We start from the raw sequence: 16271 nt of genomic DNA, 5'->3' as shown, positions 1-16271 counted from the left end.
GGCAGCCTGGCCCAGCGCTCCTCGTTGTCCTGCTGGTCTGCTCTGTAATCCGTGGAGCTCCGTTGGTTACGGCTCTGCAGCATCTGTGCTCATAATTAGACCCTTCAGCCACTCTGCTGCACAGCTGACACTTCCGTGACAAGCATGGGGGCCAGAGCCAGAGCCAGAGCCTTGGGCTTATTAGCTCATCCTGATCTAATTAAACCAGAGGAGAAGAGTTTTCTTTTTTAATTTCTTTGAGGGGAGTGAGAAGAACACAATTCCCATCCATTGGTTCATTCACCCAATGCCTGCAACGCTAGGAGGGCCAAGGCCAAAGGCAAGAGCTGAGAACTCAGTCCTGGTTGCCCATGTAGGTGGGACATATCAAATTATTTGAGCCTTCAGCACTGCTTTCATGTCTACATTAGCAGGAAGCTGGAGTGAGGAGCCAGAGACTGGGATCCAGTGCAGGCACTGTGATGTGGAATACAGGCATGTTTACTGCTAGGGTAAATGCCTACCACTGGAAGCATATTGTGTTTATTTATACAAAAGAGAGAGTTAGAGAAGGTATCTTCCATCCGCTGCTTCATTCCCCAAATGACCACATACCCATGGCTGGACCAGGCCAAGGTCAGGAGCCAGGAGCTTCCTCTGGGTCTCCTATGTGGGTGTCAGGGACCCAGGAACTCAGGCTGTCTTCTGCTGCTTTTCCCAGACCATTAGTAGGGACTTGGATCAGAAGCGAATCACTCGGGACATGAACGGGTGCCTAATATAGGATGCTGGTGCTACAGGTAGTAGTTTAACCCGTTATGCCATACCTCATCAGGTATATCTTAAACGGTTCTTTCCTCTATCCTGTATGCTATCCAGATGCACGGTTTTGTGTCACTTTGCATTGCTGTGATTTAGAACAGTTCTGCTGGTGCCACCCCCACCACCAGCCCACTTGTATCCTTTTTTTTTTTTTTTTTTTTTAATATTTATTTTTTTATTTGAAAGGCAAAGTTACAGATCGGCAAAGGCAGAGAGAGAGAATCTTCCATCTGCTGGTTCACTCCTCAGATGGCTGCAAGAGCTGGAGCTGAGTCAATCTGAAGCCAGGAGCCAGGAGCTTCTTTTGGGTCTCCCATGCGGGTTCAGGGGCCGGAGCACTTGGGCCATCCTCCACTGCTTTCCCAGACCATAGCAGAGATTTGGATCAGAGGTAGAGGAGCCAGTCTTAAACTGGTGCCCATATGGGATGCCGGCACTGCCGGCGGTGACTTTACCTGCTACCGCACAGTGCCAGCCGCTTGCATCCTTTCTTGATATTGACTTGGAGCCCACTTTGGTTTCTTGTTGATCATCCCACCTTCACAATGACCTCCTTACATGATTCATTTTAACTTACTTACCTATGCCCCGTGCTCCGGTTTCGTTAAATTAAAAGTTGGGTCTCAATGGTTGCATTCAGGTTTAATTTTAATTATTTAAGAGACAAAGAGAACAAGTTAACTTGAATCTGCTGATACACTCCCCATTTGCCTACTCTGTTTGTGGCCGGGCTTGGAGCCGGCAACTCAACCCAGGTCTTCCACATGGGTGGCAAGAAGCCAACCACTTAAGGTATCCCTGTTGCCTCTTAAGGATCTTCGTTAGTGCCACCGGCACTGTGGTGCAGTGGGTTTACACCCTGGCCTGAAGCACCAGCCTCCCAAAAGGGCATCGGTTCAAGTCCCTACTGCTCCACTTCTGATCCAGCGCTCTGCTATGGCCTGGAAAGCAGTAGAAGATGGCCTAAGTCCTGGGGCCCCTGCACCCACGTGGGAGACCTGGAAGAAGCTCCTGGCTTTGGATTAGTGCAGCTCTGGCCATTGTGGCCATTTGGAGAATGAACCATCGGGTGGAAGGCGCCGCCCCCCCCCCCCCCCCCACTGTGTAACTCTTTCAAGTAAATAAATAAATCTTTTTTTTAAAATCCTCATTAGCAGGAAGATGGAATTGAGAGCCAGAATTGGGAATTGAACACAGGCACTCCAGTAATGGAATATGGGTATCTTAACTGCTAGGCTAAATGCCCACTCTAGGCTGAATTGTTTTTGCAAGAATGTTTCATAGGTTAGGCTGTATATTTCAGCATTTTAACACAAGGCATAATGTTTCATCTTTTTGTTTAAACTACTTTGTTTCCTTTAAAAATTCTCAGTAGGAGTGGGCCTTTGGCCTAGCTATTAAGATGTTGGTTAAGATAGGAGCACTACCTGCATCTCTTACTGGGAATAGCTGGGTCTGAGTCCCCACTCTGGCTCCCAGTTGTAACTTCCTGCCAGTGCAGACCTTGGGAGTGAGCAGGTGGCAACAGCTAAGGGGTTGGGTCACTGCCCACCCGTGTGGAAGGCCTTGATTGCATTCTCAGCTCCTGCCATGGTAAGCACTTGGGGAGTGAACTGACAGATGGGAGCTCTGTCTGCCTCTCAAATAAGTAAAAGTTTAATAAATACAAATTCTTAGTAGTCTGTACTTACTTTCCATGTCATCTTCAAAAAAGAAAAGAAAATGTTAAAACAAATTAGAATTCTGGTATGGACTACATTTAGTAATCTTGAAACTTTTCAATTTATAGTATTTTCTGACTTAAAGGTCACACTTACCATTTTGCTTTTAAATGTTTTCCTGCAGCAAACATCTCAGCCTCTCACTCGTGGTCACAAATGCGTGTCGCTCATGTTTGTCTTCCCAGAATTCTGTGTGAGCCTGCTGACTCAGGCGAGCTTCTAGCCTCTCTCTGCCTTGCATTTCCGATGTCTAGGGGACCAGTATGTCACCGACTGTTGTTTGACTGAAGAACTTGATGGGCAAGAGTCATGTTCAGGATAATTTCAAATCTCAAGTTCTTCCTTACAGAGCAATGGAGGAACAAAGCGACAAAAGATTTCCCATCAGAATTACATAGCCTACCAAAAGCAAGTCATTCGACGGAGTATGCGACATAGAAAAGTGCGTGGTGAGAAAGCACTTCTCGTTTCTGCTAATCAGACATTAAAAGAATTGAAAATTCAGGTAAGGAAAATGCTCGTTCACTTCTGCTTTGGGTTAGGAGCGCCTTCACGCATCCCTTCTTCCCTCCTGTGTTTATATATGAATCTGCTCTCTTTCAAGCTCAACCTTTTGAACATGTCTGGGCTCAAAGTACTAGACCATTGAGAGAGGGCTGTTTTGATTCCAGAATTGTGCCTGCAGGGCCCTAAAATGAAAATAACTCCTTCGTTAAAAAGACTTAGCTTTCGAAATAGCCAAGATTCTTTCTGTGAAGATGAAAGTGATTTGTAGAAAACCTGATCACACTTTGAGTAGCTCCTAATACGGAGGAACATTGAGAGCCCTTTAATTTGTGCCATGTTGAGTTTGTTCTAGGATAATTGTTCTCACCATATTGTGTAGTATGTTTTTCATTGACCACTTAATAGGTATTTGCGCCTATTACCAGGATCTGCTCTGAAATTCAAGGGGAGATAACAGGCAGCCCCTGGAATGCCCATGCCTAAGATGAATCAGATTCCTTTATCGATGATTTTTGGTGGCGGATCGACCTGCTCGCTAGGGTTGGGCGTCATCTTGGCCTTTCCTTGTGCAGTGGGGTTTCCTGAATCCTCTAAAGGTGCCGCTCCCACCCGCACGGAAGCACACACATGACTGTGCTGCGGGCATTGTGTAGACGCTTCCTGGATTGTTCTTGGTGTCAGTACTGAATGAACATAAACGAACATTCCAATGGAATATCTCAAAAGCTAGTCTAAAGAGCTGATGAATTCAAGATGTCCATGGAAAAAAATCTGGCCCCTAGTCCATTTCAGTCCCTGCTAGATATCTAAAACATTGACCAAATTCCCCTCTTTTCTACTTTTATGTGGCTTCGTCTACTGGTTGTGTGTGTTTCTTGTTGCTGATATTTATCGTTGTAATTGAGGTCTAAGTACAGGCTTCCTTTGAGGGTGTTATGTGTTCCAGATTGTCCTGAGAACAGTGTTTCCCTTGGTTGAACCCGTGGTTCTGAAAATAAACGTGTTGGCATAATATCTTCACTCTGTTATTGTACCCTTTACATCCAAGGAAGCTTGTTTCTACCACCGGCTTGCTGCCTGTCAGTGGTAAACCTCGAACATTCAAAACCTTTAAATTACAAAAAGAGCCCCTGTGGATGGACATTTTGTAAAGCCTGTGCTGCCTTTATTATAAACTACTATTTTTGAAGAATAAATCAGAAGTCAGCAGAAATGACCTCTGTGTGGGAGCCTGCTACCTGCAGGGATGAGCTGCTGCTGGCAGGTGCAGCCGTTCAGAGGCAGCCCCCAGATGTGTCCGTGTCGGTTCCTTGGCAGTGACTTTTCTTCCCACCCCCAACTCTTGCTACAGGGACCACGGTGATCCAAAGTCGAGAGAAAGGGCAGTGAAATCTAATTTTCCCCTCTCTGCTCAGTGGTGGTAGCTTTTAGAACTTCACCTAGATGTGGCCCTGTGCTTGGCAGCCTGGGTGGCGCTGGAGTCTGCCGGGCATGTGTGTGATCTCAATTACTGGTGGTGGGCGCCCCTTGAAAAGCACCAGATTCCTTTTGTTCTTTTTGATGGAGCTTTTCCTGTAGGTGCGTTTCCAGGTGAATAGAATGGCAGCCTTTGTAAAACTGCATGTTTGATTCCAGACATACATAGCACATAGAGTTGCTTGAAACCATGAGAAGCTTACCTAATTATTAATTCCTTTGCCTGTGACGCCATAAAGTAACTGAAGCCCAACTTACTCATCTCCTTTCTCAGTGTTAAATTGTCTTATTTCATTTTCCCAAAGATAGGCCTTCAGTGGGTGGCATTGGCTGCCTTAGAAGGGAGAACATTTTGGCACAGAGGCGAAGTGGCTGGCAGCGCCCACATGGCTCTGCATTTCCGGATTTGTGCCCCACTCTGCCTTTCGGCAGCAGCTCTCTGTCCTCTGCTCTGCCCCGAGGTCAGAATGCCACCACTCCCTCTTCAAGCACGCCTCTGTCCCGATGATCGCACTGGGCGCCTTAGGCCTCTGCGCCCCAGGCAGCCTGATCCTGTTTCTGCAGCCATTGCCCCAACTCGCAAATGCGTGCTCGTTTTCCAGAAACTCCGTGAATGGAGAACGGCCTGTCCCCTCCCCTGTGTCTGTGAGCCTGCACACACCACTCTGCCTCCATCTTCATGACTTTGTTTCTCGCCTTCACTCCCGGTGACCCCCTCCAGGTGGGATTGTTCACTTTGGTGTTTCCAGCACCTCACACAGCACTTGACACAGGGTAGCTCTTAATGCTTCATCAGTTGCTGAAGGCATAGAAATGCCCGTGTCAGAATACAAGCAGGAGCAGGCGCATTTGCCCACTCAGTCTCCCGGAGCGGTGCAGACGCAGTGCATCCAGGGAGGGCAGGAGATGAGCGTTGCTCCAGCCCAGTAGCTGTGGCACCCACATGCAGTCAGCGCCACTCGGCCCTACAGTGACTCTGCTTACGTTCATGAGTTATGTTTGCTACCCTCAGGCTGGGTGCCTCTGCTGGTGCCTGTGTGCGGAGTTGGCCCTGGTGAAGCTGTTCTGCCAGAAATAGGCTTATTGCTATAGGAGGCTCCTTGGTGATGCCACTGCACTCGGCTTAGTTAGCCTCAGATCTCTGTGAGGCCAGTCCGCCTGCTTCTCAGAGGCTTCAGTGCTTTTGAGAAAACCAGACGCGACTCCGGTCCAGCAGTGGGGAGGGCGCCAGCGTTGCCGCCCTCTTCCTCACTCGTCTGTACTATTGTCCAGGCTTGTAAAACCCTGAGGCCCTGTTATGTACACAGTTTTCTCAGCACTGGTCTGGCAAGCTTGTTTTGTCTTTCCAGGTCAAAGTGTAGAGTACAAGAAAAGGCAGAATGATTTTCCCAAAAGATACATGTAATAGAATACATTCAGTGAGTGTGTAACTAAACCATAAAGCATAATAAAATGAATACCCTTGAACTTTCCACCAAATTAACAATTAAAACAGGGGAGGTTGTTTGGCACAGCAGTTACGACTCTGCTTGAGACGTCCTTAGCCTGTGTCAGTGCCTGGGTCCAAGTCCTGGTTTCACTTCTAATTCCTGCTTTCTCCTGATGGCTCACCCTGAGAGGCAGCACGTGACGTCTCAAGTCCTTGGGTCCCTTTCACACACACACTCTCTCTCTCTCTCTGCCTTTCAAATAAATACTTGAGTCCCTGCCACTTGCATGGGTGACCCAGATTGAGTTCTAGATTCCTGGCTTCATCCTGGCCCAGCCCTGGCTGTTATGGGCATTTGCACAGCAAACCAGTAGATGGAGGATCTGTCTCTGCCTTTCAAATAAATACAATTTAAAAAAAAGAGAGAGAACAGTATCACAGAAGGTGCTTCTAGATGGCTCTCAGCCCAACTCCTTGTCTTTCAAAGATACTTATCCAGAAATGAAAGGTTCTTTAAAAAAAAAAAAAAAACTTTCTGAATTTAATACACACACACACACAAAACCACATGTAAGTATTATATATAATAGTCTTTGAGGATATTAGCAGCCTTTCATTAATTTTTCAAAAGATTTATTTATTTGAAATGCAGTTACAGTGAGGCAGAGGCAGAGAGAGACAGAGAGATTTTCCGTCTGCTGGTTCGCTCCCCAGATAGCCACAACAGTGCGAGCTGCACCGAGCCGAGGCCAGGAGCTTCTTCCTGGCCTTTCACTCAGGTGCAGGGGCCCAAGGACTTGGGCCATCGTCATTGCTTTCCCAAGCCATAGCAGAGAGCTAGATTGAAAGTGAAGCAGCCAGGACTCGAACCAATGCCCATATGGGATGCTGGCTCTGCAGACAGGGGCCTTACTTGCTATGCCACATCACTGGCCCCTCATTTATTTTTAACATTTGGCCAGTATTTGGGTGGAATACAGATTTGGTCTACTCCTAGACATTCTATTTTCTTTTATAGAAAGACTCATCTAAGAATATATGACAGTCCCCAGGGCTGAATTATGTAGTCCAGCCTAAAGAAATAAAAACAGGAGAGAGAAGTCCCAGTAGGTTGCGGGTTAATTTAAAGATGGCCTGGCTGGGGCTGACGCTATGGCATAGCAGGTAATGCTGCCACCTGCAGTGGTGGCATCCCATGTGGGTGCCAATTCAAGTCCTGGCTGCTCCACTTACAACCCAGCTCTCTGTGATAGCCTGAGAAAGATCCGCATGGGAGACCCAGAAGAAGTTCTTGGCTCCTGGCTTCAGGCGGCCATCTGGAGAGTGAACCACGGATGGAAGACCTCTCTCTCTGCTTCTGCCTCTCTGCAACTCTGCCTTTCAAATCAATAAATTAAAAAAAGAAAAGAAAAAGATGGAATGGACTTAACTTGTTTATGAAAGATTGTGGGGCCTGGGAATGTTGGGTGACAGTGATGACCTTGCCAAGTCTTCTAGCCAGAGAGCTAAGTCACAGAGAATAGCCCAGCTTCACCTTTTGCTTGTTTGTCCACACCCCTAACCCTTGGGGAGATGGGTAGACCTAGAACAAAAGTGGGTTCATTGTCCCCCAGCTCTCTGCCCGCCTCCCCCTGAAAGCTCCCAGGTGCATAGCGGATGACTGCTCCCCGGGGGTGTCCTGTGTGGGTTGAGTCTTTTGTACTCTGAGGCCTTTTAGTTTGTTGTTTAGATCCCATGCATTGTTTTGTTCAAATATGGTACAGGTCTCAGCATTTGGCTTCATAAAGACTTTGTTTTTTGTTTTTTGTTTTTTGTTTTTTTGGCACAGATCATGCATGCATTTTCCGTTGCTCCTTTTGACCAGAATTTGTCGATTGATGGAAAGATTTTAAGTGATGACTGTGCTACCCTCGGCACCCTCGGCGTCATTCCTGAATCTGTCATTCTGTTAAAGGTAAGTAACAGCGCCTTAGCTGAGGAGCCCTAGGTTTCCAGGAAAGGGTGTGTGTGACAGGCGTCCTCAGCAGGGTGTGACAGTCACTGACTGCAGTGAGCTTTTTCCAGCCTCTGGGTTCTTCTGCTCTGTTCGAGCCATGAGAGACATAGTAGAAGTCAAGACATCATTGGGTCTCTTTTTTTTTAAGATTTATTTATTTGAAAGTCAGAGTTACACAGAGAGGAAGGAGAGGTAGAGAGAGAGGTCTTTTGTCTGCTGGTTCACTCCCCAGTTGGATGAAACCACTGGAGCTGCACTGACCCGAAGCCAGGAGCTTCTTCTGGGTCTCCTACATGGGTGCAAGAGCCCAAGGACTTGGGCCATCTTCTGCTGCTTTCCCAGGCCATAGCAGAGAGCTGGATTGGAAGTGGAGCAGCCAGGATATGAACCAGCACCCATATGGGATGCTGGCACTGCAGGTGGCTGCTATACCCGCTACGCCACAGTGCCAGCCCTGTCACTGGGTCTTAGTCTTGTGTTTCATAGTTGTGTGTCACAGTGATGCCGCAACATCAGTAACTGCCAGTACCCAAGAAAATCCAGGTGCTGGCTTCCTCCAAGCTAGGGGTGGGGAACAGCCCACGGATTTCCACCTGGCCCTCCTCCAGACACACATCTTTATTTTGCATTCCCCTCTGACTGGAGGAAGGGAGTGAGGTTAGGTTGAGCACCTCTGAGCACTGGCAGCCACATTGGGTGCTCTGCTGGGCCAGCTGAGTCACCGGTCAGGTCACAGAGTTCCTGTGGTATCTGTCATTGTGTATATGCACACACACCCCTCCATTTTTGAGTAGTTGGAGGGTCTGTCCTTAAACTTATACCAGTGGGGCTGGTGCTGTGGTGTAGAAGGTAAAGCTGCCCCCTGTGCTGCTGGCATCCCATATGGTCGCCAGTTCAAGTCCTGGCTGCCCCACTTCCAACCCAGCTCCCTGCTAGTGCACCTGGGAAAACAGTGGTAGATAGCCCAAGTCCTTGGGCCCATGTACCCACATGGGAGACCTGGAAGAAGCTCCTGGCTCTTGGCTTCAAATTGGCCCAGCCTGTTGCAGCCATTTGGTGAGTGAACCAGTAGATGGAAGATCGATCAATCGATCGATATCTCTTCTCTCTCTCTCTCTGCCTCTCTGTAACTCTGCCTTTCAAATAAATCTTAAAAAAAAAAAAAAAGGCACACTAATGATACTGATGTCTACAGCTTTCCTTGAAACACTTCCTGTCCTAACCCCCCAGAAAAGGTAGAGGATACATCCATGGTTGATATAGACCCTAACTCTGAGTTACTCTGCATTTGAAATTCTGTATCTATTTTTAATAAAAATTTCGAAAACTCCTGCCATCACTGAGATTTCCAGAAGTTTCGTTAAAAACAATAGCTGTAAGTTCCGCCTTCATAACCTTCTGGGTCAGCAGACTCCAGCTCACTTCGGTGTAGCATCCTGACTTATTACTCTAGGTTCAGAGCAAGGTCCGAAGTCGCCTGCATCTAAAGTGCTACCACCTGAGTTTTGTGGATTTGGGATTATTCCCGGTTTTGGAATATTTGCTGGACCTGCCCCTCCCTAAGGCGTCAGTTAGTCTTCTCCCTTTGCCCCATGTTTCTTAGAGCCTAGAAGGCTCCTGGCTGTGCCATGTGGCAGGTCTTTAACTCTGAAATGCACATGTTCCAGAGCCTCTGATTCTCTTGTGACAAAGTTAGGCATTGTAATTATGAGACAGACCCACACCTGCTCCTGCCCTTCCTACCACCTCCCGCCGTTGGTTCACTTGTCACTTTCTCTGGCGTGGTAGGATCTGTGGAATGATCTTGAAACCTGTCGAGTTGCTGGAGCCTACTGACCCAGCCCAAACTCTAGAAATAGCCCATATTATTAAAGAGTTTCTACTTTACCAGGCGACTAATCTCACCCTAAGCTTAGATTCAGCACAGGATTCTGTCTTAAAAAAGGAAATTTGGCATTCTGTTCTTTTTTTTGTTTGACAGGCAGAGTGGACAGTGAGAGTGAGAGACAGAGAGAAAGGTCTTCCTTTTTGCCCTTGGTTCACCCTCCAATGGCTGCCGCGGCTGGCGCACTGCGCTGATCCAAAGGCAGGAGCCAGGTGCTTTCCTTGGTCTCCCATGCGGGTGCAGGGCCCAAGCTCTTGGGCCATCCTCCGCTGCCTTCCCGGGCCATAGCAGAGAGCTGGCCTGGAAGAGGGGCAACCGGGACTAGAACCCCAGTGTGCCGGCGCCGCATGTGGAGGATTAGCCTATTGAGCCGCAGCGCCGGCTGGTATTCTGTTCTTAATGGTGAACAGGGATAGAATTATACCTTTCACTTAATTTTTTTTTTCTTTTTGAGATCAGCCTGGCTTTAAAAAAAAAAAAGAAGAAGAAGAAGATTTATTTATTTATTTAAAAGGCAGAGTTAACAGAGAGCGAAGAGCTTCTTCCAGGTTCCCCATGCGGGTACAGGAGCCCAGTCACTTGGGCCATCCTCTGCTGCTTTCCCAGGCACATTAGCAGGGAGCTGTATCAGAAGTGGAACAGCCAGGATTTGAACTAGCGCCCTTATGGGATGCTCCTGCTGCAGGCCATGCCTTTAACCTGCTGTGCTACAGCACTGGCCCCCAGCCTGCCTTTTGATTTCTACCTTACTCTCCGCTGCCCCAGCACCTTCACTCACAGTGGTTCAGTCCATTTTAGTAACTGCGGGTATCCGGACAGTTCCACCTCTAGCAGTGTCTTTGCCCCATCAGTTTGCTGGTTGTACGGTGATGAGTCTAGACCCACAGACAGCAGGGCAGCCGTTGGGAAACCTGGACTTGCCAGCGGTGGCTGGAAGCGAGTCTGCTGCTGGGCTGTGTGTGGTAGCAATGTCAGTATTTGAATGGAGGGCCTACTTCAGGGTGGTGAGCAGCTGGGGTTTGAATTATCTTTATTGATTTTCTAGGCTGATGAACCAATTGCAGATTATGCTGCCATGGACGACGTCATGCAAGGTAAAGATGCATTTGCTGTCGGAGTCTGTTGATGAACTGCCAGATGGAGCAGGGATATGGCTTTGTGAAGCTTTCGTGTATTGTGCTTTTCCCTTTAACCTGGACAGGCATTTCTGCTTGTTCAGGTAGATTGGTCCTGAGGGATCATAGAAAGAGCAGAGGGTATCTGTAACATTTTGGAAAATGGAAGAGATGGATGCTAGTTACTCTGCCAGCCTGAGACCTGGTGCACCCCGGTCGCCCTGGGTAGAGTGAGGTGTGAGCCTTAACACCGGGCTGAGAACTCCCTACTCTCAGATCCTGTGTGAGCCTGTGATCTTCTTACCCAGAGAGTGAAGCAAGAAAGCAGTCAGCAGGGGATCCAGCCTAGGCCAGGCTGCCCTAGAAGATGCTAGAGAGAGATTCCAGCACAGGTGATCTGTGCAGTGAGGCCGGGGGGGATGGGAGTGCCCGGACGTAGGCTTAGGGAAGTGTGCACAGGGAAGCGTGGAAGTGAAGCCATCTGCCTGGAGGAACTCTGTGAATCATGAAGTATTTACGCTTGGATTGGAGATAAGTACAGGGGACATAAACAACAGTAATGGAGCAGCTACCTCATCCAGAAAGACAGTCATCCCACACAAACAGACCCGAGGCACACCAAGGCTTCCATGAGCAATGTCACAGAGGCTGACGCTGGAGATGGCTTCACAGCGCAGACACTGGGGTCAGGAGGGCGGGGCAGGAGCAGGTGGAGTGTGCAGAGTGAGAAGAGCCAGCATTCTGTTCCTGGGGAAGCTGGGAGGAACAGCCCAGAATTACCAAAGCAGCAGTGCAGGCATGCTACTTGGTAATACAGACAGAAGAGTCAGAAGGCTTTCTTTCTAGAAAATGAAAGGGCCGTGGCAGGGGAGAGACCCCAGGTGGTCCAGTCTCCCTGCCAGGCCCCTCTCCTTGCCAACTCTGCCCAACCACGATGCATGCATGCTGCTTTGATAAAGACAAGCGCAAAGAAAACGTGATTTCAGATTGACGCCATCGCAGCCTCCGATGTCGTCCTCCAAGGTGACGGAGGCAGTTAGGTTATTTTAACTTTTCGTCTTTGGGCGTTGAGCTGATCTTACTCCTGTCTGTCGTGACAGTCTTTTCAACTCGGAATTCTTTTTCCTTTTTTCCTCCCCTCTTCCAGTGTGTATGCCAGAAGAAGGCTTTAAAGGTAAGTCGCATTTGTCATTTCTGCTCGTGAATGGCAGGAGCCACACTGTAATTGTCTGTCACAGCAAAGGCTGTAATTTGATTTTAAAATTTAATTCAGTCCGAGTCTCATGACTGAAATTAATTTTAGTTAAATGCATTTTTTATTCTCACTTCTTCATTATCTTTCAGCACTCAGGCCTCAGTAGGTCCCTCTTCCGCCACGTGTCCAATCGGCTTTGTCTTTCTCCTTTTGTGGGAGGCTGGGAAATTAGCTGATGGTATTTCCAGATTTGTATCTAACCTTTGTCCAGTTCCTCCTATCAGCCCCATCTCAGGACAGAACTGTTTGTGAGTAACTGATTAGAATTAGTGGAAGAAGTTGCCTGATTATAGCAGGTGCAGTGAGAAGGCTTAATTACTATGTTTAGGAGTAAGGTATTTGTTAGACTGTTACTTCAGGTAGAGATAGAGCGGTGCAATGTCCTACCTCTTGGCCAGGGCAGCGTTGCACACCCACCCGCCGGGTGCAGGCCTGCGGCATTTACAGAACAACCCACTGGCACGTTGATCTCTTGTGGGCCACTCCAGAGGTCCATGATTTCGAAGGAATGAGTTTGAATCAAATATCAGGGCTTCTCTGCTACAGCGAATTGAGTGACGCTACTGGCCCGAGTCTCCCCCGCCCTGCCGCTTTGTGGGCACTAGCCCCGCAGAGGAACGCTGACGTGGTCAGCACAGACCACAGTTCCCTTACGAGAAGCGGCCAGCAAATGCAAGCATCGGTAAACGCGATCCCCTTGTGTGAGGCTATGCGTAGGGCGCACCGGGCCTTCAGAAATGTAATTTAGCCAAAGCCTGGGGACTTGGTAGTCCTTCCTACCCTGTGACACCAGGGGCCGCTATGCTCCTTATTAAGCTGGATGTTCTCCGTAGACGGTGCCGCCTCGGCAGAGGGGCTGCATGAAGTCGTGACTTGACTTCCCCACTAGACCTCCGTGTGTGTTTCTCTCCTCAGGTACCGGTCTCCTTGGACACTAATCTGTGAACACTTGCTGACTGCCAGGAAATGACCAGAGGGGAAGAGGAGTTTGACATGTTAGGGCATTAACGAAAAGGCGGATTTCAGAATTAACCATTACCTGACTCTTCCAGAAGGCAAAAATCCATTCAAAGTGACTGTCCCAAATGCCTTATGTCAAATAAAGCCGATTGCACTGATGGACATCAGACTTGAAGGAAATGTTTCCAATTTTATATTTAACGGGGGTGGTGGGTGGGAGGGGGCGAATAAAGATTGAACAAGTTTAGTAGCAGTGGCAGTAAATCATGTTTACATATGAGATTTCTAGTCATGGGGGAATAAAGTTCTGTTATATTTCCTTGCTCAAGTTTCATAGCAGACGCATTGGTCCATAAAGGATTTGTATCACGTAGATGGGACAACATTCTGCTCGGAACGAAAAGTAACTCTTTAGACATAACCTGCTTACCAGTACCTGTCTTTGACTCATATTCTACTTTCAATAAAGCATGAAAGTGAAGAACTTGCTGTAATTGTGGAAAATGTCTTCGGCCTTAGACTGCCCTCCGTGTCAGCCGCAGCCCCACCGCCCGGCGGTCCTTCCCAGTGTCTCCTGCAGTGAGCAGGGCACTGTGCCACATGGCTGGCTTCAAAGGAAAGATGGAAGATGTCTTACATATGCTAGCGTCTTCCTGCAGTCCCCGCCGTTGTGCCAAGGTGGGTCAGATACACCTCGCACATCCGAAAACCCTGGCCGCCCTACCGGAAGAGTAAGTGGGACCCACGGACTTCCGGTTGACACAAGGCTTTCACGGTTTGCCTTTGCCGTCCCTGAGCACGCCGTTCCTTGTGTCTTGTCTTCTTTTCCTGAAAGGATCTCTGAGGTCACTCTGCAAACAGAAGACAGTGTGGGCGTGGGGCGTGGGTCCTGTCCAACTCCGAAATTCTTAGCAACAAATACCTGGAGGAGGACTGTTCTGAAGAATACTGAGGCATATGAAACTTTGGGGTTTGTTTCTTTAAAACAAAACAGAAATTTCTACTCTGTTGAGCGTGTGTGTGTGTGTGTGTGTGAATGAATGAATGAATGAATGAGTGAGTGAGATGCCGGCTCAGGCAACTCTCTTGCTGACACTTTTTGGCTTTGAATTTGTACTAGGAATTTTTTCCCACTTCATGAAAATTTGAACTCAAATAATGAATGGTGGATGCAGGTTCCAGTTTGAGGTCCAGTGACCCTAGTGGCATCCCTTCTGAATAGCTCTTTTTATTGGAGTACTGATGGTGGTTTGCTGAAATCCTGAATTGGGGTTTGTGCTCCACCTGTGCCCCCTGGGGAGTGGAGGGGGGTATTAATGTGCTTGTGTAGGGCCCTGGGTCCCACGTCAATGTCGGTCGGCCCAGGGTTAGGACTCTGCTGAGCTCACCGTGGCTTGTCCCCGATGTTTAGATTTCATCCTTTGAGCACATCTTCCCTGCTTGATACCCAGTCTCAGGGTGCTGCTCCAGGGTTCTGTCCCCAGAGCCTGGGCACCTCCTCCCTTCTACCGACGGCACCAGCACTGCCCAGGCTTCATCTGGGGCCCAGCAGCACTGCAGCCCTGACACTCAGCAATGCCTGAGCTCAGACCCCTGGGCTGGGCCTCTTTCCCACCCACAGAAGTGTTACAGGGCAGTATGGACATGTACTCGATGGCTTTGCACTGGCCCCGTTGCCACCTCGTACAGGGAGGACACGCACGGGTGTAGCCTAAAGCCCGATCCTGATTGTTGGTATTTATAAGTGGACGGAGCCCAGTTGCAACCCCCTGTGAGGCACTAACAGCAGGCATGGTGCTCTCCTGCGCCACCAGTCTCCCACGGCAGGCGCCCTGACACGGTGCTTCCCGTATGGGTTTGTGACCTCTCTTTAATCCCAGTTGTGCTGGTACACACATCACAGGGGGCCATTTGGATGTCTTCGTTCCTGGGGGAAGCAACATCTTTCTGTGTACTGATGGAGCCCGTTTCTGCTGAATTAAAAAGCCATGGGTGTGCCTGTGTTTCTGTGGAATCCTAACCCAGAGTGAGTTTTTAGTTATTTTAAATGTCCGACAGATGGATGAGATTGGTCAGACCCTGGTTAATATTAGAAGCTAATGCTCAGATTGAAGAACCTGTTCTGAATACCAGGGATGGTTTATCTCTGTCTAAACAAACTGCTGGAGTGAAGTGAGCAGGAAAGCCTGTCTTTCCTGTCCCGGAGCCACGAGCAGCAGCCCGGTGTTTACAGGACACTGAAGACGGAGTACAGGCCTGCGAGGGGCCCGCGTTTTCACTGTAAGACGACGCTGGCCCCAGTGAGTCTGGTCAAGGGGCTGCATTTCTCGCTCTGCAGGCTAGTACCCCCCACCCTGCACAGGCAGAAATACTGCATGGGGATCTCTGTTACTAAGATGCAAGCTGTACATGTTTGGAAAAGGTAGGCACCGGCCCTGTGGATGCCCACTTGTTTCCCCGGGTGACTGTTCTGTGCCAGGGCCATCGTGCAGTGGGGAGACAGGACACCTCCCAAGCCAGCCTGGCCCATGAGTCAGTTGGGCTGAGGAGTCTGCTTGCTGTCCAGCTGGCACAGCCACAGGGGGCAGGTGGAGAGGGCACATTTTAGAAGTTAGGCCACCTGTGTCCCAGATAATTTCACCATTTGTCTTGTAACCAAGAAATGCCGCTTCGTCTTGCTTGGCCTTATTTTCCTCTTCACAGCGGCAGCCTGCTGCTTCGATGCCCCCTCCCACCCTGAGGATTGAGCAGTAACATTCTGTTGGGGCAAGTAGAAAGATTTGTCTTTCTGAGGGAGTGCTTCGGAATCTCCTTTTTGTGAGTCTTCAGCAGCCTTGTAACCACATGGCCAGATTGGCTGGGGGCTTCTCTGACACACCTCTCCCTGGAAGCCCCTCCAGCTACAGTGATGACTGGACAGGTGTTGGGTCACCCTGTTACATAAATCTTCCTGCTCAGCCCAGGAGGGAAATGAAGCCAGTAGTCACATAGCAAGCGCTCCGGAGTGTGTGTGTGCGGGCCCACGGGTGCAGTGCGCGTTTGCAGGGGCATGTTGAAAGGTATTCCAAACACGTTCAGAATGCACGCTGAAGATTCGTGTCCTTTTGATGGATGGTTCCTGCCCCC

The 16271-nt window shown here is 49.0% G+C and overlaps 1 protein-coding gene across 2 annotated transcripts in view; it reads left to right on the top strand.

Moving 5' to 3' along the window:
- Positions 1 to 13620, top strand: part of USP48 (ubiquitin specific peptidase 48) — an 81440-nt gene extending 67820 nt beyond the window's left edge. For both annotated transcript variants that reach the window (XM_062190583.1, XM_062190581.1), the window contains exons 23-27: positions 2872 to 3027; positions 7763 to 7888; positions 10861 to 10909; positions 12078 to 12104; positions 13101 to 13620. In XM_062190583.1, the coding sequence (XP_062046567.1) occupies positions 2872 to 3027; positions 7763 to 7888; positions 10861 to 10909; positions 12078 to 12104; positions 13101 to 13123 (381 nt within the window). In that variant the 3' untranslated portion in view covers positions 13124 to 13620. The remainder of the gene's footprint in view (positions 1 to 2871; positions 3028 to 7762; positions 7889 to 10860; positions 10910 to 12077; positions 12105 to 13100) is intronic.
- The last annotated feature ends 2651 nt before the right edge of the window (positions 13621 to 16271 follow it).

The sequence above is a fragment of the Lepus europaeus genome, chromosome 5 (assembly GCF_033115175.1).
Source record: "Lepus europaeus isolate LE1 chromosome 5, mLepTim1.pri, whole genome shotgun sequence".
In the NCBI taxonomy this organism is placed as follows: Eukaryota; Metazoa; Chordata; class Mammalia; order Lagomorpha; family Leporidae; genus Lepus; species Lepus europaeus.
This window is presented reverse-complemented; position numbering and strand designations above follow the sequence as displayed.